This window comes from Carex rostrata, chromosome 15 (genome assembly GCF_964058835.1).
Source record: "Carex rostrata chromosome 15, lpCarRost1.2, whole genome shotgun sequence".
Lineage (NCBI taxonomy): Eukaryota > Viridiplantae > Streptophyta > Magnoliopsida > Poales > Cyperaceae > Carex > Carex rostrata.
The window spans coordinates 4,627,991-4,651,304 of NC_135932.1; the positions used below are offsets into that span (position 1 = coordinate 4,627,991).

General features: G+C 33.2%; 2 protein-coding genes across 3 annotated transcripts; one reads left to right on the forward strand and one right to left on the reverse strand.

The window, feature by feature from the left end:
* Positions 1 to 9,503: 9,503 nt before the first annotated feature.
* On the forward strand, positions 9,504 to 12,835 carry LOC144566348 (Got1/Sft2-like vescicle transport protein family). Its single transcript, XM_078316361.1, has 7 exons — positions 9,504 to 9,746; positions 10,360 to 10,413; positions 10,699 to 10,772; positions 10,996 to 11,113; positions 11,493 to 11,551; positions 11,983 to 12,061; positions 12,448 to 12,835. The coding sequence occupies exons 1-6, from the start codon at positions 9,609 to 9,611 to the stop codon at positions 12,059 to 12,061; spliced, it is 522 nt and encodes a 173-aa protein (XP_078172487.1). The 5' UTR covers positions 9,504 to 9,608; the 3' UTR covers positions 12,448 to 12,835.
* A 2,511-nt stretch (positions 12,836 to 15,346) lies between these two features.
* On the reverse strand, positions 15,347 to 19,953 carry LOC144566815 (CLP protease regulatory subunit CLPX1, mitochondrial-like). Of its 2 annotated transcripts, none has more exons than XM_078316847.1 (15): positions 19,093 to 19,953; positions 18,917 to 18,975; positions 18,733 to 18,836; positions 18,386 to 18,465; positions 18,172 to 18,222; positions 17,978 to 18,052; positions 17,770 to 17,847; positions 17,549 to 17,605; positions 17,355 to 17,425; positions 17,160 to 17,259; positions 16,713 to 16,817; positions 16,547 to 16,609; positions 16,335 to 16,457; positions 15,933 to 16,091; positions 15,347 to 15,638 (listed from the first exon to the last, which is right to left on the reverse strand). In XM_078316847.1, the coding sequence occupies exons 1-15, from the start codon at positions 19,834 to 19,836 to the stop codon at positions 15,570 to 15,572; spliced, it is 1,938 nt and encodes a 645-aa protein (XP_078172973.1). In that variant the 5' UTR covers positions 19,837 to 19,953; the 3' UTR covers positions 15,347 to 15,569. The 2 variants fall into 2 exon arrangements, with proteins under 2 accessions (XP_078172973.1, XP_078172972.1); XM_078316846.1 differs by having other exon boundaries at positions 18,733 to 18,839.
* Between the last annotated feature and the right edge of the window lie 3,361 nt (positions 19,954 to 23,314).

Below are 23,314 nucleotides of genomic sequence, written 5' to 3' on the forward strand. Positions count from 1 at the left end.
TTATGGAGCACCAACGCGTTTTACTCCATGGAGTAGCATTGATGCGTCCAAAGGGTATGGTGCAAAGTTTCAGTACAAAGATGTACTTTTTAAACCTTTAACACACGTTTGAGTTAAATTGCAAGTGCACAATTCTATCAAAGTAGTATTTGAGGTATCGAACCACAGGGAGTACGATAAAAACTTAGTTTAAACTTTAGTAATAAATTTCAGAAAATAAAATAAAGTAAAGTGCAATAAAAGTAAATGGGGGGGGGGGGGGGGGTTGTTCTAACAATTCCTAAATTTGGGTTCAATACCCGAATAGAGAGTTTTTAAAACAATAAGAGTAAATGAATGAAAAAGAAAGGAATTGATTTGTTTTCAAGATTTAGAGATCTAGGGGTCTTTGGTCTACATTCCCTTGCTAACTATATCTATTCGGTATTTGTTTAAGTTCATGTATGATTTGATGAGGTTTCTAACCTAATATGTCATTAAGGGTCACTTTCGTGAATTAATAACGTGTCTAAGTAATTCGGACTTCACGGTTAGGTCCTTCACCCTAGCTACTTAGACCATAAGCTCTTGTTAGTCTCTCCTCTCCTCAAATATTGATACTTCACGATTAAGTCCTTCATACCAATACCCGATTCGATTTGAGATGTCCTAATTAGGGTTTTCCTTCACAGTTAGGTACTTCACCAAATTCCTAACCTTAATTTCTGTAGTTCCGGCTTAGATTACAAATTGGTTAGATCCTAATCCAAACCTAGGGTATTTGCATTCATAATTTGGTACTCTCCTCTCATCCTAATTTCTTTGGATTCTTTGATAAAGAGATACCAAAGCGGGACTACTGCGATTTCAAGTACTAATTATGTAATTAACACAAATGATAAATCACAGAAATTAACATCAAATCCCAATAAACAATCATAATAAAGACAAATAACCGAATAAGATACAATTAAACAAGTTCATGCATTAACCTAAACCCCTAGAGAGAGAACTACTCCCTCATGGAGAGATCCATTACAAAAATTGGCAAAGTAAGAAGAAATGAAATAAAGGAAGTAATTACACCCTTTGACAAATCAAAAACCTCTATCTTGCCGACTTCTTGCTCAGGAAACCCTTCTTCTCCTTACTTAGAAGCTTTCCTTTTCTCCAGAATTTATCGCTAAGTATTGTGTGTATAGAGAGCAAGGTTCTAAATAGCGTTTATCGCGTCATAGCGGGAAGCCGAAAAAAAAAGCTATAGCGAATAGCGTCGCTATAGCGAAAGCTATGCCACATAGCGTTTTTTTATTTTTATAAAAATTATATCATATATTTGTACTAAATATCAACATTATATAAGTCTCATAGAATAATAAATAACATCAAATTGATTAAAAAATTATAGTATTCATATTGAACCAATACAAAGTCCAAATTGCGACTCAAAATATCCATAGTATTACTAATATCATAAACTATCGATCTTTTTCTATTCAAAATATATTTAGCATCATGACATAATCTATCTTTTTTCTATTTAAATTTCAAAATAACCTAGACATCATGACATAATTAATTATCTTAATCTATTCAAAATATTCAAACTACCATATAGTAAGTATCATTTTGTTACTTCAAGAAATATCTTAATATATTTAATTTGAGCCTTTATTTAAAGCCCATATAAATTAAAAAAAAAAAAAAAAAACAACTCATGTTGCATAGCGCGCTCTAGCTTCCTTATTTGATCTCATTTAATAATTAATAATTTTTTTATTAAAATAATAATTAATAATTTAATATAAAGCTTAGTATGTCAATTATAAAAAAAATCACGGTTAAAATCCAATCTGAGCCTTTATTTAAAGCCCATATAAATTGAAAAGAAAAAAAAAACAGCATGTTGCATAGCGGGCGCTATTTGCGCTACACGCTATGCGCTATAGCGGACCGCTATTACCGCTATAGCGTCTGTAGCTCAAATAGCGTGTTTTAATTGTATAGCTTAGCGTTTTGGGTCCAAAAACGCTATAGCGCCGCTATAGCGGCGCTATAGCGCGCTATTTAGAACACTGATAGAGAGAGAATGAAAGAGGAATGGATGATTTGAATGGAGAATGAACCCCCTCTTTTATAGCCAAGGATCATGCCCAATTAAGAGTCTAGGAAGTGGAGTTAGTGGGTGCTATAATTGGATTGTTTCCCAGGATGCCTTGTCCACATTTGGCTGTCAAAACGTGTCCTTGGTGTGCCAAAAATAGAAACCGTGTTGAAAACGTGTAATTTTGGCTTTCTGCGAGTTTAGTGCGTCCAACTGACTCCAAATTTCCTTTTTTAGTTTCTCATGTTGTAGCTCTTCTTCCTAGCTTTCCAAAAAGTGGTCGCAAGCCTAAATCGGAGTTACGAATCAAAAGTTATGGCTATTTTAAGATCAGGCTCCAGTTATGCGTTCTGCTACAGTACGGCCAGGCCACCCGCACTGGGATCCGCACTAGGCTCGGACTTTTCCTGTGCGACCAGAGTGCGGCTGCATCGAGATCCGTGCGTCCGCATCGATATATGTGCATCCGCACGGATTTTGATGTATATCTTATTATACATTTTTAAAATTGGCGCGCGTCCAGAAATCCATCTAAGTACTTAGTGTGGCCGTATCGTAAACCGTGCGTCCGCACTAAGCAGTTTTCTTAGGTTTTCTTCATTTTTCTTCATTTTCTGCAAATTAAAACCAAACAAACGCAGTAACTTGATCCTAGGTGCATTCTATTCACTTTATATTCAAAATACAAGATATTTGATGTTATTTCATGATAAAAATCAGATTGAATATGTATATAATTTAGGCCTATCAAGCATAGCTCATCTATATATATATATTCTCGATAAGAGTGAGGCTATGGTAATATGCGTGTTGTGGATTCGTATTTTTTTTTCTTTGTGAGAAATTTATAGTTTGCTCATACAAACTTATAAAATAGCTAATTTTTCATGAAAAAACCAAACTACTTAATATCTTCACAAAAACTTGATATATTTTTTTTTCTTTATCTCCTTCTATGTTTTTTTTTTTTTATTTACCCATTTTAATTTCAAACCGCCTCTCCTCTCTAGTTCTCTGTATACGCAAATCTGTATGACCGAAGGAAAGGTTAATTAGGTGGTACAAGTGCCACGCCTTCAGATTCCAGGACTAGCTAGCAAGGTGATTTTGATGCAAAGAGAGAAATTGTTAATTTTTATGGTTATATTGTTGGTATATACATGAGCCTTGATTGATATGCACACGTGCATGGTTGTGTTATTTGCTGTTCTTCTCTTCTTTGTATTGCCTTCAGTTATATTCTTTTCTTTTCTTTATATGTGAAACAGTGTGTCACAGTGAAAAAGAGGTCATTTGAGATCGACTGGTTTTATATTTAGATATTCACAATTTTTTAATTTTGGGTTAACTCAGGTTTGGTAAATGGTAATGAGTAAAATGTGGATAATGCACTGTAGAATTCTGAGTAAACAAATCATAGAGCTGAAGGTTTTCAATCATACAAGTGAAACAAATACGAAGGCTGAAAGAAGCATGACAGATTGACAGTTGACCAAAACAGGAAACCTCCAAAGTAATTAAATAGGGAAGGAGAAAGGAAAGAGAAGAGTTTGAAATAAAAGGTTATATTTGTCGCTTCTCAACAAAAAGAAAAGTTATATTTGTCGATTGAATTTTCAAAATAACTAAATAAAAAGTTAATTAAATCAAAGAGAATAGAAGAAAAAATGTTAAGTTTTTATGAGGATATTGAATATTAAAGTGGTTTTATGGGTAAATTGACTATTTTTAAAAATATGTACGGGCACACTAGAAACGTTTCCTTATTTAAAGCTCAACAGTTGATCTAAAACGTTAAACATAATCTTCATATTAAAATGTCCTTGTAGACAAATGTTATGTTTTTTCAGAATTATTTTATTATTTTTTAAATAGGTAAAAATGATTTGCTTTTAAATGGTCCAAAATTTCTCAAATCAAGTTATTTATTTATACCACTCTAAAAAAATAGTAAAAAAAAAATTCAAAACAATGATCTGCAAATATATTTTCATACGTATGTTTTGTTGAATGGTTCCGATCTATTTAAACTTGAAAAACATAAATATAAATTCATATCACCGACGGTGATTGTGTAATATGCATATTAGTATACCCTCCTCTTCTTCTTGATATAATTAACACTCAAATTTAAATTATAGGTACTTTGGACCCTGTCATGTTCATGGGTAAATAAGAGGAGGGCTCAAATGCCCCATTGCTTCATGTCCTAAATCGAATTCCAACATCTTTATCTTGAATTTCAAAATTCAAACAAAAGATCTAAACTGCTCAACATGATATCCATGTTAGATCTATCTATTATTTTTTAAGATAGGTACAAAATCACTGTTTTTCAGAAAATTGTGGACCATCTAAAAACAATGATTTTGTACCTATCTTTAGAGATAGTAAAACATTTCCAAAAAATATAAAATTTGGTCTCCAATTATATTTTAACGTGGATGTCATGTTGAGCGGTTCGCAATGTCTGTTTGAACTGAAATTGAAGATAAGAATGTTGAAATACGATTAGAGCATGAAGCAATAATGAGGCATTTGAGCCCTCCTTGCTAAATAATTGGATAGCAAATTTTAGACATTTTACTTTCGGATTAAAAACAAATATATAATTATGTACGATCCACACTATAGATTCAAATTTTCATTTGCAAAATTTAAACAGTCGATCTGAACTGTCTAGCATGATCTCTATATAAAAATATACTTCATGACCATCTTTTATATTTTAATTTTTTACTATTTTTTAGATAAATAGAAAAGCACTTAATTTAATGATCCAAAACTAGTGATTTTCTATGTATTTGAAAAAATAGTTAAAATTTTTGTACGAAATTATAAAATTTAGGCTATATGTACATTTTCATATGAATAGTCGGATGGACTATTTAAACTTATAAAAACAAAGATTAGATCCATGATACAAATCAAACTGTAATATGCACCACGGCCTCATTCTAATATAGGAGTGAGTGTGATAAAAACTGAAATATCTATTTAAGTACTAAATAATAGAAGTTCCGGCCTGTACTGAAATCCGAGATTTTTATTTTTACCCAAAAAATAAATAATTTTATTATAAATAACCACGTTTTTCGAAAATTTTTATTTCTACCCAAACCGCATATATTCTGTGCGGCCCGAATTAAAAATTCGGACTGTCTAGAATATATGCGGTCCGAAATTTTTTTTTTTTTTTTTGGATTTAAAAATTCGGACCGCCTAGAATATTTGCGGTCCGAAAATTTAATTTTTTTTTTTTTTTTTTTTTTCAAATGGCCTAGACAATTTTTTAGTGATAATATCTCACGATCTGTTTAGAGATTTTGGATGAAACTTCACAGTCTTGTTCTACGATGTCAAGACTACATGTCGGTCAATTTTCATGAATTTTGAAGATGTTTTCCTATGTTAACCAGGGATGCAAAGTTAAAACTCAGAAACACTCCTTTAGCAGTTCGGGCAATTTTTGAGTAATGATATTTCACGATCTGTTCAGATATTTTAAATAAAACTTCACAGATTTGTTCTACGATGTTAAGAATACATGTCAGTCAATTTTCAAGAATACATATCGGTCAAGAATACAAGTCTGTGAAGTTTTATTTAAAATCTCTGAACAGATCGTGAGATATCATCACTCAAAAATTGCCCGAACTGCTAAAGGAGTGCTTCTGAGTCCAACTTTGCATCTCTGGTTAACATAGGAAACCATTTTCAAAATTCATGAAAATTGACCGACACGTAGTCTTGACATCGTAGAACAAGTCTGTGAAATTTTATTTAAAATCTCTGAACAGATCGTGAGATATCATCACTCAAAAATTGCCCGAACTGCTAAAGGAGTGCTTCTGAGTTCAACTTTGCATCCCTGGTTAACATAGGAAAACATCTTCAAAATTCATGAAAATTGACCGACATGTAGTCTTGACATCGTAGAACAAGACTGTGAAGTTTCATTCAAAATCTCTAAACAGATCGTGAGATATTATCACTCAAAAATTGCCTAGGTCATTTGAAAAAAAAAAATAAATAAATAAATAAATTTTCGGACTGCAAATATTCTAGGCGGTCCGAATTTTTAAATCAAAAAAAAAAAAAAAAAAAATTTCGGACCGCATATATTCTATACGGTCCGAATTTTTAATTCGGGCCGCACAGAATATATGCGGTTTGGGTAGAAATAAAAATTTTCGAAAAACGTGGTTATTTATAATAAAATTATTTATTTTTTGGGTAAAAATAAAAATCTCGGTACTGAAATACTGCCACAAGAAAAATAAAATACACAATAAAATGTGGACCGTTAAGGATAATAAACTTTTTAAACTGACGTGTGCTAGAATGGTGTACAGTTGCCCCGTTCGGCAGACTAAAAGTCTAATTTTATGTCTACAAAAATGTGGTCCTTCCATTGGAATGGGGTTAAAATAATATGTATCTGATGTTCTACGTCATAATTGATGACGAGGATCAAAGATTGACATAAACCCATAGGAAATTTGTTAGGAATTGTGTTTTCATTCCCTAACCCGTTCGGCACCTCTATTTTTTGTCCAAAACTTTCTTTCGTATCTTTCTATTTGTTCCCCGTTCAAGTTCAAAATGGATGGGAATAAAATTATTTTTTTGAAAGACAGTGGTTTTTATACCAACTAACAATTTTATTGATAAAAAACATATTTACAATGAGTCAAATGACCGCAATTTCTAAATTTGCTTCTTTATTCTCATAAAATATAATATAGTATTCGAATCCACTTCTTCGACCGTCGCCGCACTCCAACGGCAACTGGATCTACTTACCGTCGCGCTCCAACTGAGATGTTGATCACCATAATACTTTAATCGCCATCTCGCTCTATGACTGGATCCACTACTTCGACCGCCGCCGCGTTCCGACAACGACCGAATTTATTTACCATCGCGCTCCAATCGAGATGTTGATCACCCTAATGCTATCTCGCTCCACAACTGGATCCGCCTCTTCGACCACCGCTGCGCTCTGACAACAATCGAATCTACTCACTGCCGCATTCTTATGAAGATATGAACTCTACGCTCTGAGCTCCGACGATACCACACTTCCGGTTCCAATCGGCTCCGCTCAACTCTGGTTCTTCCCCTCTCTCATTCTCTTCTCCGTTCGAGAAGGTAGAATCGAGAGAGATGAGAGATTTGTGTTAAGAATGAAGACTATAAGAAGTGGTGAAGTTGAATAGAAAGAAGGAGAGAAGAGAGTTGAGGTGTGGCGGCTGTGTGAGAGGGGGAATAAAATTATTAAGCTTGACTCAATTTTTTTTTTCCCAACTGCGTGTCTTTCTCCTTAGTCACAAACAAAATAGATCAAGACAAATGCAATATCAAGGTTGAAACTTTGACTTTGATTTCATTAATATCTGACCATTATATTTACCTTAAGATTTTTTTATTTTTAGTTTATCATATATAGCTACTGGGTTCAAATTGGCACGAACTAGTCTTTCTTTTTTCTATTTTGGTTCAATAATTGAATGGAGATTTCAAACTCTGTTTAATTGTTCCTTTCAAAGAAAAAAAAAGGTGTCTAATTGCTCAGAGAAAGTAGGAGATTTTAATTTGTTTACTTTTGAACAAGTGTTCTAATTCAAATTAATGATTTAGAAATTTTCGTATTAATTACTTTAATTTTACTTATTACAATGTTTATCTCCAGAACGGAATAGCCTCATTTCAGCAAAGTCACATGTAGAAAAGATTATACTTTTAATTCAACTACGAAAATTTTAGAATGAATAATAACGTCGATACTGACAATATCGTAACAAAGAAAAAAACATACAAGGAACAAATCTGCTTAAATAATATATAGAGAACACTAAAAAAAGAAATACATTAATATTTAATATAATATATACTGCTAAATATTAAACAGAAGATTGATAATATAACATGATAATCTAACGCAATCTAATTAATATCAAAGAGAACATGTTCCATCTTATTAAATATTTATCATTTAATTATAAAAAAATATTTTTATTTTATAAAATATATTTAATAAATAATGTTATGTACTTATGTTATTATTAAATGCGTTATTGATAATTTTATTTTAATTTTTTTTGTATAATATTAAACATTTTAGAAAGAAAAATAGAATTTTTCACAATTAATCCCACAGTAGAAACGAACACTCATTTCAGCATACTAGTATCATACCCGTGCGTTGCAACGGGGACATATTATAAGAAACAAATATATCAATGAAAATAATAATTATTTAAAATTAAAACACATGTTAATAGAAAATTTATATGATTATGTATTTTTAATTAACTTTAATCGTGATCTCTGGCAACAATTTGATGATGTGATGATTTTTTATTTTTAAGTACCAATGATATCAAATAATAGCTCGATTCGAATCTAATATCAAATATCATACAACAATTCAATATCAACATATAATATGATATCAAAAAACATTAATAAAAAGTGTTATCATGTGTATGTATAGGATATATACACACACACACATATAATAAGAAAAATATATATTTACACACACGTTCCAATTTATATTCTTCTTTGTTTCCAATTTAGAACACACATACATTGATATATTCTATATCAGAAATATATTATAAATTACTTACACCAATATGTATAGAAACAAAGAAAGAGAAATAAGGAAATAAAAAAAATGATTTTCATTATGATCCGTATAAAAACGAAGAAGTAAGGAAACAATAAATAAGAAAATAGAAAGTGGAGTTTTCTCAATTTAAGAGGAGAAATATGGAAAAAAAAAATAAGGAAACGGATAAATATATGCTAAATTTCAGAATTTATTCAATTTTAATTGTAACATATCGTGTGACAACATATGTGGTGGGTATGTTTTTAACTAAATTTAGACTTCTATATATAAAACAAATGCATTTAATCAAAAGAAGACAAAATATGTAATTGGAGAGCTGAGATCAAATCCGAAGTTTCATCTCTTAATCGTAGCCGTTGGCGAATCGAACATCCAACGTACTTAATAATAGAATAGAGATTTCCATAATTATTCCTGTGTGTGCCCATACTCATGAGTTCCCACTCTTAAAAAAATGGATTTCCACTCCTGTCAAATTTCATTCCACGTCATCCCGTGACATTTGAACAGGCCTTTAATATTGCTTGGAATCAAAGGTTGGGCTGGATTGGGCCTAACTTCTCCTGATCCATTCGGCGTATGGTTGCGGCCTGGACCAGCTGATCACAAATTAATGGAAAAATCGGGTTATCGGAATCCATTTGTGAAAAAAAAAAAAAAAAAATCTGGATAAGCAAATTACGTTTTCTGTTTTGGTCCGCGGGTTGGTCTGGCCCCACTATCAGTCTCTGTGAACCCGCAACCCAAGTCTATTTGGTAATTTCACCGTCGCTTCTCAACTACTACCCGGCGTAACCTGTACTGACATTCTGACAACAACAGACCACCACCACTGCCTTCTCTCTCTCTCTCGTTCGCTCGGTCTCGCTACTGACCTTAACAATGGAGCAGATGAACAGAGCACTGGAGAGGGCGAAGATGCTGGTTGGAATGGAGGTGGACGAGGAGGCGGCGGTGCGGGAGGAGTCTTCCTCTTTCATCGACGATTTCAATCGACAGTGTACGCTCTCTACTACTCAGGTCACACTCTTCCTTTTTTTTCTCTCTCTGAATCTCATACTGAGTGTGAATCAGATGCCTTTTTATTTCGTATTTAGCTGTGTCTCAGTTACAGATCTGATATCTCTTGCTGTAGATCTGGGTTTCTAGTCGAATTTGTGTGTGTATGATTAGGCGTCTCAATGGTTTGAGTAATTATCTTAAACCAAAACCTCTTTTGTACTTGTTTGTGTTTTTTTTTAACTGAAAGCCACATTATAGCTCTACTTATAAACCTAACATCATTTCTTATTTATATGGAGATATCAAGTTGAGGTTGATAACTTAAATCTTGTTAGCATAATTTCCAATTGATGAGGAGTTTTAAGTATAAGCTCAGTGTGAGCTATGGTTTTAAATTAAATTAGTAGGACTGTTGGCTTGGGAAAAGTTACCACAATTATGTTACCAATGTGAGCGTTAATTAAAGGTGCTTCTTGTTTAATATTCTTTGCTGAACCTTCAGTCTATACATGTATTTTCTGATAAAGAGACAACATACCAGTTTGTGATGTGCAAGTTAACATTTTAGGTATTCCTCTGCACGTGCAACTAACATTTTTTATTTACATTATTTTCTTGTTATTCTAAGCAGAGACTCTACGGTTTTGCCATATGCTTTGTTTCTGGGATAACATGTGTGCTGCTGGTAAGTGTGATACATTTTATCCATGTACTCAGTATTGAATTTTGGTGTAAGTAAGACTTAAATAGACATCAATGCAGCATCTTGAGAATTGACAAATGCTTAATTTAAATTTAAACAATTGTTGTGCTTGTTGCTTATTTATTGGTCCACATATTAAAAAGTAACATCCATCCTATCACATTTTGTGCAATTTGTTTAAATTTTTGGCATCATGTATCTACCATTATGGTGATAAAAAATGTGATTGGTGCATAACTTTACTTTTATTTAATAATAACCTTGCAGTCCATGATTGTTTTCTTCAATCCAATAAAGTTTGGGATCACATTTACATTCGGCAATTTGCTGGCACTAGGAAGGTCTGTATATGTTTATTTGTCTTGTCATCATTTTATGTATTTCTCAGATTCTGTTTTGATAAAAATAATAATTCTTGATTTGTTTACTGTCATGGGGTTTAAGTTTAGACCACATCAGAAAAGGAATCCGGGTGATTTTTCCTTTCAAATTTCAACCCTTTATAATAGCTGGTCTATTTTATGTGATCTGATATTATCTTTATTTGGATTAACTTGGTGGCAGCACAGCATTTTTAATAGGCCCTAAAAGACAACTAGATATGATGCTTGATCCTGTACGCATTTATGCAACTGCAATTTACATTGCGAGTCTAATAATCTCCCTTTTCTGTGCTCTCTATGTAAGTAATGCTAGAGAATTTGGTTTATATATATAACATTTTTATGGAAATTCATGGAACAAATAATTCTGATCGTGGCCCCTAGTTGCATTCAGTTCAGTTTTCCCTCAGAAACTTTACTGGTAAAATTCAAATGGTAAACTTCAAGCCAAGGATACATTATGTAAAAAAAATATGACATTAAATTTGCATCATTGTGTTTGAAGTTCCATTCATTATTTGATCAAGTTATATGGGTATTAACTAAATGAACTTTGTATGATTTGATCTATGAATGCTATATAACAGAATATGTGCATTTGTTATGTACATCAGAACAGAAAGTGGGCATGTGTGTGATATGTTGTTTTTCTTTTACTAATTATATCGTGTTAAACAGGTTCATAACAAACTGTTAACTCTGCTGGCTATAATCTTAGAATTCGGGGCACTCGTTTGGTATGCCTGAAACTTAATCATATTTATATTCAAGATTAATGCTTTGGAACTGGATACATTTCACAAGAGGTCACTCAGCTTTACCCACTATCCATGCTTGCTCATGCAACATTGATTTGTTTGAATTGTCTCTAAAATTTCTAAATTTTTATCCAAATAGGATCATTGCCTCCATCTTGAATTCAATTATACACAAACTATAAAAAATTTCTCAATTAAATGGCTAACAATTGAATAAATTAGTTTGAATAATTATTTTATAATTTATGTGTAACTTTATTTAGAATGGAAGTGGTGAATCTTATTTGGATAACATTAAAGTTGAGTGACCAAGATCTCATAAATCACTGTTAGGGGTATAGTTGAGTAACATAAAGTAATATCTTTTGGACTCTATTTGAATTTTAGATGAGACTACTCTTGCTTTTCAGGTATAGTTTGAGCTATATCCCTTTTGCACGATCGATGGTTCAGAAAATATTTGTGTCCTGCCTCGACACCGAGTTTTAGGTCATAATTTCTTTATATTAATGTTCATTACATTTTTCACCTTAAATTCATAACTTCAGTGAAGAAACTCATCTTAGCACCAGTAATCAGATCAATTTTAGTACTGTACCATGCTCAAGAGGATCTGAGATGTTTATTGGAATCTAAGGGGGGCTGTTATTCTATTCCAAGAGCAGATAAATGGCTCAGATTTTCTTGGCAGGGTTTTGTGGTGCAGGGGATCCTCTTGTCAGCACATGTTATATATAGGCTTTACCTGGCAACTTCAATTGCTTCTGCTTACATATTATTAGTATAACTACATGCTGAAAAATCACAATAATCTGCTATAAATTTTGCATCATATTTTCGGAATTTCATTCTTGTTTTTTCTATTCTTTTTGCAGATGAGTATGATACTTGCAATCATACATCTTTCTTATTTGGAAGAAATCCTGAGTAATGATTCAATGGATGAATGTAAATATGGTACTTATTGCTTAATTTTTGGCAAGGCCTTTCCAAGAGGTCGGGTGTGTTTGAGATGTCGCATCGTTTCGATGAGGGTTGGTCAAATGCAGAAAAGAGCTGTTAACCATGTTTCTTGTCTCTCTTTATGCCTTGGTGTGCGTGGGAGTTGCTAGTACAAATTGAGTCGACATGATTTTTTTTTTTTTTTCTGGATTGACATGTGGTGATGTTTCTTTGCCTTTTTTTTGACAAGAGGATCCCATGGTTCCTGAGAACAAATTAGGATTATTGGTTAATATGAAGATGGAGATACTACACTCGACATTCTTTTGTGGTTTCCATGTTTCTTTGCATTTCTTCACAGACGTATGACCCTCTCTAATTAAAGCATAAGATTATCTAAACAATCAATCCCGGACTAAATGGTCTCAATTTCCATGTAAATTGATTTCCCAAAAACCATTGCTTGTACATCTTTTGAAAAAAAAAAGAAGTGTTTACATAGTAAAAGTTAGGATTATTGGTTGATATGAAGAAGAGAATCCTTTTAGGAATTGGTCAGTGAGTTGAAGCTGCATTGGTCCCTGAAGGATCATAAAATGCTTATAAAAGTTAAACTAATACTAACCAAGAGTTGATGGTTGTGGCTAATATCAAAACGTTTGTACCACGCTTCTCGTGTAACCAAGTCATTTTTCAATTTTTAAAGTCTAAATGATCGATCTGAACCGTTAGATGTCATCTCCATATTAAAATGTGCTTGGAGACCAAATTTTACATTTTTTTGGAATTTTTTTACTATTTATTAAGCTACTTTGAAAATTGCTGATCCAACGGTAACTTCTGATTTTACTGTTTGGTTAAACAACCATTGGATCAGCGATTTTCAAAGTGGCATAATAAATAGTAAAAAAATTCCAAAAAATGTAAAATTTGGTCTCCAAGCACATTTTAATATGGAGATCACATCTAACGGTTCGGATCAATCATTTAGACTTTAAAAAAAAAAATCGGAAAATGACTTGGTTGCACGGGAGGCGTGGTGCAAACGTTTTGATATTAACCACTCTCTCTCTCTATATATATATATGCGGAGGGATCAAGTTACAATAATTTTTGAGTTACAACAAGTTACCACAACCATTTTTTATATTTTCGAAGTCCAAATTGTCGATCCAAACCGTTAGATATTATCTCTACAATAAAATGTGCTTGGAGACCAAATTTTATATTTTTTGAAATTTTTTTTTACTATTTATTACGATGGGTACAAAATTCAATGGTCTGAATTCGATTAATTTTTGTACCCATCATAATAAATAGTAAAAAAATTTCAAAAAATGTAAAATTTGGTCTCCAAGCACATTTTATTGTAGAGATCACATCTAACGGTTTGGATCGACGATTTGGACTTTGAAAATGCAGAAAATGATTGTGGTAACTTGTTGTAACTCAAAAGTTGTTTTTCAGACAAATCTGGACCATAAAAAATAGCAATATTCAATTAATTTAAAAAAATAGTAAACAATTTTCAAAAAATGTAAAATTTGGTCTCCAAACACATATTAATATGGAGAACAAGATGAACAGTTTGGATCGACCGTTAGGATTTTGAAAACTTGAATATTGAGCCGTAGCACCGTAGTCCTCTATGAAAACTCGAATATCGAACGCTTGGTGAGCCATGGCTCACCCAAGTCAACCTATATATATATATATATATATATATATATAGAGAGAGAGAGAGAGAGAGAGAGAGAGAGAGAGAGATAGGCTAATGTGCTTTCGGTAGCATATGGGCTGAAATACATACGGTTCAAATTCGACTTTTCAAAATGCAAACAGTCGATTCGAACCGTTCATCTTGTTCTCCATATTAATATGTGCTTGGAGACCAAATTTTATATTTTTATGAATTTTTTTACTATTTATTAAGCTACTTTGAAAATTGTTGATCCAACAGTTTTACTATTTTGTTAAGCCACCATTCATTTTGTTCTCCATATTAATATGTGCTTGGAGACCAAATTTTACATTTTTCTGAATTTTTTTTTACTATTTATTAAGCCACTTGAAAAATTGCACCTCGGTTTTATCTATTGGTGTCAACCATCACTACAAGTTCAACTAGTTACTAGAGTTAAATAAGAATAACTCCTGCTTAGTGGTCTGAATCTATATATGCACGTAGTATATTAAAAAAACACACTAGTTTGAGTAAATGGCTTTCGAATTATATTGTGAACACTCTACCATTAATTGCAGATGTCTGCATATTACTAGACACAGCTTTTATCCAAGCTTGATGTGATGTTGAGCAGACAATAGTTCCTCAAATGCTAGTTCTATGAAATTTGGCATTCATCAGACAATCTGGATCTGCTTTTTTTATTTATAGTTTAATTACCAACTGAGAAAATTATCAGAAAAAAAAAATATATATATCTGCCAGATTGCCATGAAACAATGCAATTGCATCAATCGCTGTTGTCATCTTAATGTTGATTGATATTTATGTTTGGCAGGTAGTATTGCATAGTTTGAACTTCATAATAACTAATATCGAAACGTCTGGGTAAAAGCACAAGGACTAATAAAGATTATCCGGAGAGAATCTACACGAATCCTAAATATAAATCTACGATAACAGAATATTATGCCATCATTAACACTATGATAGATAACATATGACATAACCTTCTTACTTCGGAGCCTGAAAACACCATATCGTGACTATTTAGTTCCCAAGTGGGAACACATATGACATACAAGAATTTAGAATTAATAACTAGGCATCTTATTAGTTTTACTTTTATACCATAATGAACATATATAGACTAAAATGAAAATTCAATTAATTATTTCTGCACAATACCTTAACAGAGTCAAGGAGGAGCTAGCTGTCTACTTTTGATGAGCTATTTTTGAAGTTAGCAAGGATCTACTTCTCATCCCAGAGAAGCAACTTTCTTTTACAAGGCAAATACACTTTCTTTACATTGCACCTTACACATAAAAATGGGATATTTTACAACAATATACTCGTTATTCAACGCATTCAAATGCTCGCCGCACGTGTAGCAATCTCAGTTTCTCTCTCTGAGTCACTTTCAGCCCCAATCATAACCTTTAATAAACAAAAAGAAAAAATGTACACAGCTTTAATAAATGTACCATGTAAAACTAAAATACAACAGGAGGATAGTCTTAAGATATGTTCAAATATTTTTTGTTCTTAGGAGAGTAAAGAAAATTTTAAATTGGCATGGTCAAGGGGCATGCTGACAAGGCAGCTACGACATTAGTGAAAAGCATTTGTAGCAGCAATGACTTTTTCTATCTTTAAAAGTTTTATCTTAATTTCTTGTTGCCTTGGAGTAGACCGGAGTATGAGAAAGAAAACAACATTAACCATACATACCACTTGATCCTTGGTCTTCGCATATTTGAGGTACTGGTCCAGTGCACCATCCCCACGCAATATTTTGGCCCCACAACCTGGGCTCTCATCCGTACCAACAGCCTCTTCATCTACTACAACAGCATCTATCTTGTCTTCTCCTACTTTCATTTCTGGTATCTGCACACAATATCATACATGCTTACTTTATATGTCACAAAGTCATATTACTTTTGTACAAGTACAATTTCGGAATGTTTGGAAAAGAAACACTAATTTTGTGCATTTCTGAACAAACTCATTTATCTAGATGGTTTAAGAAAAAACCATCAACGTAATTTGCCGTCAGCGCAAAATTAAGTAATAACTGCTCGAGCATTACCATACAATGTATACTGAAAGTTATAGCCAAAGCAAGCATACCTCATACATAGCATCAACAAGTATATTTTCCAATATCGCCCTTAGTCCTCTTGCACCAGTGTTTTTGGCCATGGCCTTCTTAGCAATCAGCCTAAGTGCACTATCAGTGAAATGTAATTTAACCTGAAAAGCATACTTATCTTAACTTGCTACACCTTTATATCCTACATGTTACGAAGACAATTGTTATGATAGTATTAAAACAAACTTACATCATTCATGGTAAATAATTTCTTGTATTGCTTGCCAAGAGCATTCTTCGGCTCTGTCAGGACCTAAATTTATAAAAAAAAAATTAATAATTTCATAAATAAAAAATTAAAGCCAGTTAAACAAAAACAATACATTGGTTTAGATGTTTCAAATAATTTGATGTACCTGAACCAGCTGATCTTCATTCAATGCAGCCAAGCTAACTAGAATAGGGAACCGACCAATAAATTCTGGAATAAGGCCATATGCTATAAGGTCACCACTTTCTACCTGTAAAATAAAAATATTCATGTAAGAAGATAATAATCTTTCCAATCTCAAGGGAGATTAATCAATAACCAATCTCAACAAATATCTTCCTAGCACTACATGCAGTGTACCTCAGCAAAAACCAAGGGTTTTTGGTCTTAAACTTGCCACACCTCAATAGTTATTGGTTTCTTTCTTTTGTGTTTCATATGTCAGAAATGGAGGTACCCCGAGTAAAAGAATCTGGTATAATGACATCAAACCAGAAATTTTCTATCTAGTAGTTTAGTCTGCTAAAACAATATATGAATTGTAAATGTTATACTTATATAGATACTAATATAGCAAATAATAATTGCTTACTGATTCCAATAGGTTAGATGTGACCATTGCATTGGTTAAACCACCAGATCTCATACTCGTACGCACTGGTGCGCCAAAACCAATCGATGAATCCTGCCGTCTATTTCATGAGATGTGTCAGACATTCAATTATAGGTATACTGATTGAGTTAATACTCTTTTTTCCTGAGCGGATTCAAGAATATAGAATCTAACCTTTCTGATATTGTCTTCTCTAGATCAATGAAAGCACCACCACATATGAACAGAATATCTTTTGTATCTATCTACAGAAGGATAGAACAGTTCCTTTTCTAAACAAAGCAATTGTTGAAAAACAAGCACCACCACAGAGTAGGTGGAAAATTCAAGATTTATAATTTTGAAAGAAAATTGTATTTTTTGCTGACCTGAATATTGTCACCGCGAGGATGTTTCCTTGCACCCTTCTCCGGCACATTAACTATCTGCACATAAATATAAACACAACTTATTTACTAAATAGGTAGACTGACAAGGCATAAATATAAACTCAACTTATTTACTAAATAGGTGGACAAGATTTTGAAGCTGTAATACAAATTTGTAAAATTTCGTGATAATAAGTTGCTAATTAAATGAAACAACTTACTGTGCCTTCGAGCATTTTAAGTAGAGCTTGCTGAACACCTTCCCCAGATACATCTCTGCTTATGTTGAGGCTCTCTGCCTACATATATAACATACCTTATTACAAAAATTAAAGAAAGATGAAATTTCTACTCAAATAAAAAAAAATCACAGTGCTGCTTATTTTTTAAGATTAAAAAAAAAAAAAAGAATAGCACAAAGACAAGCACCTTCTTCGTGATTTTATCAACTTCATCAATGTACACCATCCCCTGTTGAGCTGCTTGTACATTGAAATCAGCAACCTGCACGTTCAAATTCAAAGCATAGAACATATTGGTTTTCTTAGATATGTCAACAACTCCAAAATTGATTATATCACTTCTCTTAAAAATGTGGTATGTATTGGTATCTTTATTTATACCGTGAGTAATTTGTATAGAATGGACTCTACATCTTCTCCAACATAGCCAGCCTACACCAAATCAAAAACATTAGACAGCCACGCCATATAAAAATGAACTAATACCCAGAAAGATAGAGTTACAATTTTCTTATAATAAAATAAAATAAAAAGAACAATAGCACCTTTAATGGGGGAAAAAAAAATTTCAAATTACACACAGCTCAGCACTTGCCTGTGTCAAAGTCGTTGCATCAGCAATTACAAAGGGAACATTCACAAACCGAGCTAATGTTTTTGCAAGCAATGTCTTCCCTGTTCTCAAAGATGAAGACAAATAATAAAATAACAAGTCGAGTAAATAATAACATACCTAGAGATTTGATTGTTGCCGATTATTATTTACAATTTATTAACAATGGTTTATTTGGTGTTGAACTTGTCTGTCACCTTAAAAGTACTTGCAACCAAATATTGCAATCTCAACCTGCTGGCCTAAGTATTGTTGGTAAGTACTGACATGGAACCTGACCAACAAAGGCAATTCTGGTATCATTAGTTACAAATGAAGGTTATCTGTACCTGAACCAGTGGGGCCCATTAGCAGAACATTACTTTTCTCCAGTTCTACATTGTCGTCGTCATCTACTACTTCTGGCTCATAACTTCCTGATTCTTGTTGTGACCTGCTTTTAAATTTTCAGTCCATTGTTTAATTACTCGACGAATAAATACAAATCAGAAAACAGGTATTGCATGAACTAACCCTTTCAGTGAAGCATTATATATTCTTTTGTAATGATTATATACAGCCACTGACAACACCTGAAGATCAAATGCAGCAAATATTTATATCAGAAACAGAGTGTCTCTTCACTAAAAATACAACAGTCAAACAAGATAGATAAAATCAAACCAAAATGACGCCAGAATCCAGCAAACCTTTTTGGCTCTCCCCTGGCCAATGACATACTTATCTAACCCTTGACAAATCTCCTTTGGAGTCGGCAAATCCTTTCCCAAATTCGTCCCACCCCACCCTTCCTTGCCTCCAAAACCCGTCCCGCTTCCGCCCCCGGCTCCACCACCAGGACCGGCAACTCTTACCACATTCAAGTTCGGTGGAAAAGGTGGGCCCGGCGGAGCATGTACTGAACCACTACTCCCATCCCAGGTCTCAGGTGGATCACCTCCACTCGACATCCGAACCGGACTCCTTTCACTCTCCTCCTGATTGGGTTCCAATCCTGGTACCCGCACGCGGCCAATTTCAACAAAAGTTCCTTGCAAAGGCACTAAACGGTGGGGTTTGAAGAAATAGGCCGTACGGCAGTTCGGGCATAAGTTAACTGCTTGATAACCCGACCCGGATCCTAATCCGTAATTGGGGGGAGGGGAGCGATTGGAGAAGAGTATGTCCATGTGTTTAGAGCAGCGGGGACAGTGAGCCTCGGCGCGGATCCGCCGCGTCTGAATCTCATCCGACCCGTTACCAGGACTGCTCGTTCCCGACCCGGTACCTGGACCGCCGTCCCACTTCTGTCGCTCTTGATTGAGGCGGTGACCGACGGGAGTGGGAACAGGGCCTCCAGTCGAGATTGGGGAAGCAGCGGCGGCGTTGGTCGTGGCACGAGCAGCGCGCGTGATCGTCTCTCGGAGTCGATTTAATCGGAGAACCTGCGACATGATAATCTAGAGAGAGAGAGAGAGACGAGACGTAGACAGGAGAGAGCAGAGAGAATGGTGGTCTAGGGAGATGGCGTGGAAAAGAAAAGCTCTGTGGTTTTATTAAAAATCACAAAATGGCTAACACTAAACAGTTTCTACTAGAGAGGTACGCCTGTCTCGTAGCTTAGCTGCGTGGAGATTGGGATAATCTTTTGATGACTGGATGAGATTTGAGGTTATATTTTGTGTAGGGTTTTGTGTGTACCAACGGGAGAAGGTAGAGATGAGGGGAATAATATCGAAGGATCTGCGGTGGTAGCTCAGCTCTGAGTGGGTCTCTGTTATTTATCCGGGATCGTCGGAGTATAGTCACTGTTTGGTGGGACCAAACAAGAGTTTTCGCACGGTTACCATTTGTCAGTGACCAGTGTGGATTTGAAGGATAAGATCGTTTGTTTAGAAATAGAATCTTTAGATCCCGGTTACTGTCTGATTAGGCTGAATTTATTGAACAATGGTTTTCTTCTCCAGTTTGCTGGAAAGGTGAGGACCAGTGATTGCCGTACATATTTGTATCATTGTTTCGGTATGGCCAATTTATTAGCAGATAACAACAAAGTGCCATCTTTTGACCGAAATTAGTGCTAACATTACATCCATTTTAATAACATAGCAAATGTTCAATTTGCTGTGGTAGCTCTCACACTATCAGCGTCTTTGTTATTTTTGTAAATTGAGCATCCAATATTTTATGAACTTTATTTATTTATTTATTTATATCAATAAAAATAGATAGCATGTTAATAAATTACTTTATATCAACAAATACGATGGTCCCTTGGTGATTATTTACTAACAATTACTTTGTTTTGTATAGCTCCAGTCTGAGACGAAACGAATTTAAGGGGGTCGGGGGATTAGTCCCTCTTGTAAATTTCATATGTATTTTATTATTTTTAATAAAATTATATAGTTTGTATTTCTTATTAGTGAAATATTTGCTTAATTAAAGCAATATAAGCATGTTCTAACTATATCCTGCTAATTTTTTTTTTTTTTATCAAATTCAGTTTTTTATTATTATAAATTTCTGATTTTGTCCGGTCCTAATGTAATAATTCTCACATTAAATAATATATAATGCAATAAATTTTGTAAGATATCTATTAAATAATATTAAAAAAAAAGACAAACATTTCCTGGCTAGGCTAAAAGCAATTGTTGTTAAGAGCACAATGACCATTTCTTTTTAAAATTGATAATAAGTTCCTTAAAAGTAAGAAATGGAGACATTAATAAAACATTTGAGTTTTGATAGATAATACAAAATTTATAATTTGAACTAACAAATAAGTAATACTGAAAGTTTCAATGTGTATATAACTATTTTTCTCTTTAATAAATAATTGCCTCATATAGCAGATCAAGCAAAAGTTTAGTGGATATTTTTAAAACGAAAATGAAAAGAAACTATATATGTCAATGCAAGACAGCAAAATAATTGAAACTGGGGCTTAATAATAAATGACAATTTTCTTAATCAATATCCAAAGTATAAGATAACATACAAAAACATTGATGCAAATTAAGAACCAAATATAAAGTCAAAATCTCAGAAAAGAGTTCTTTATGGACAATTAAAGAAAACTAGTACGCTAGATTTCTACTTTTCATTTTTTTTTTAAAGGTGAAAACAGATTAACATGACAAACTGACAATGCGTGGTTCCCGAAATTTTTATTAATAGAAAATTATTTAAATAAATATCGATAATGGAGAACAGATTTGAGTTTTTTTCGAGATATAGAAAAAACGTGATAGTTTATAACGTTCTATTTATAGACCATCACGGCCATCACGTGATAGTTTTTAAACGTGATAGTTTATAGACCATCATGGCCAGAAACGGCCTGTTTTGACCTCTATTTCTGTCAAAAACAGACTCTGTTTTAGCATAAAATGGTACTGTTTTGATCAGAAACTGGCACTGTTTCAGGCCGTGATAGTCTATAACGTCCACGTTTTTCCTATATCTCGAAAAAACTCAGATTCGTTCTCCATTATTAATATTTAATTAATTAATTTTCTATTAATAAAAATTTCGGTGCGTGGTTCTGCATAAGAGATATAATCATAACAACAAAATAAAATATGGACTAAGATAAGGAGTATCATTTTTTGGATTGATGCCACGGACCCCCTCCCTAAGCTTTTTCACTTGTCACATTGTTTTGTTTGCAACAAATAATCTTCCCAAACCTTCCAATTGGTGACAATTACATTCTTAATTCTTAATTTGACTCAATATTGACGATTTTGAGTATAAAATGGCTATAACGCCTAGGATAATTCTATTCTATATGATTTTTTTTATTGAATATTATTTTCTATTCTTTCTTTTAGAGAGAAATTTTCTATTCTTATTCATAATACTCAATTTTTCGAGGAATGTTTGAAAAGCGTACTACTATTTTCATATATTATCAATATTTTGCATTAATATTTTACAATATGGAATGCACGACAATTCTCAATTTTTATTTTATTTGATCCTCATAATAACCGATACATCTAAATATATAACAATTTGTATTATTTGAATCTCTTTAGACTGTGTTCCATAGAGAGTAGAAGACCTTCATTAAAGAAAAGGAATTAAGGAGAAAACTCAAAAACAATGGACTGCCCTTGTCTCTTACTTGCTCCAGAAGAGGAGAAATGAAAAGGGAGCTGAGGAATGGAGTTATTATTCGGAGGGAGAAAGGAGAGGCGCAGCGTGTATTATTGACGGATCTTGTCACCTTCGATTCGGGATATAAAATTTACTGTTCGGAGGTAGCGAACTCCCGTATTTCTTCCTCCTCGTCCCTTCCCCTTCTTATACGGACGCTACTTTTGGAGCATAATTTGTGACCACATAAGTCCGGCACACTTATACACTTATAGCTATAAAAAATTAGAATTTTAGATGTTTTATTGATCATTTGTTTCCCCAGAGACAATTTTATTCCTATAAAAAAGTAGAGATATAGGTCCCCCACAGGCTTTCATGCAAAAAGGAGAAAAAAAAAGAAAAGAAAAGGAGAATCCCTAAATTAGCCTTGGCAAAAAAAACTGTGTACATAATTAGTTTCACCGCTCATCTGAAGTTTATCAGATGACATCACATGTTTATGATTTTTAGGATAGACAACTTGCATCTTTTGTGACTAAACTAATTACATCATAATATCGACGTGATATGCATATTTTACTATAAATTATCAATCTAAGGCATCTAGGCAAAGAGAAATTAAAATATATCCTACTCATCATTTAAAAATTTGGGCATATAACTTTATTAATAATTAAATATTAGAGGAAATCAATACAATTATATTAGGAGGATATGTTGGCCCCGCAATGTATACATGTAACGCTTCTAAAAATAAATGTAGAAGTCTTATATTTGACAATGAGATACATACTCGAAACAACAAATTGTCAAAATTGAGAA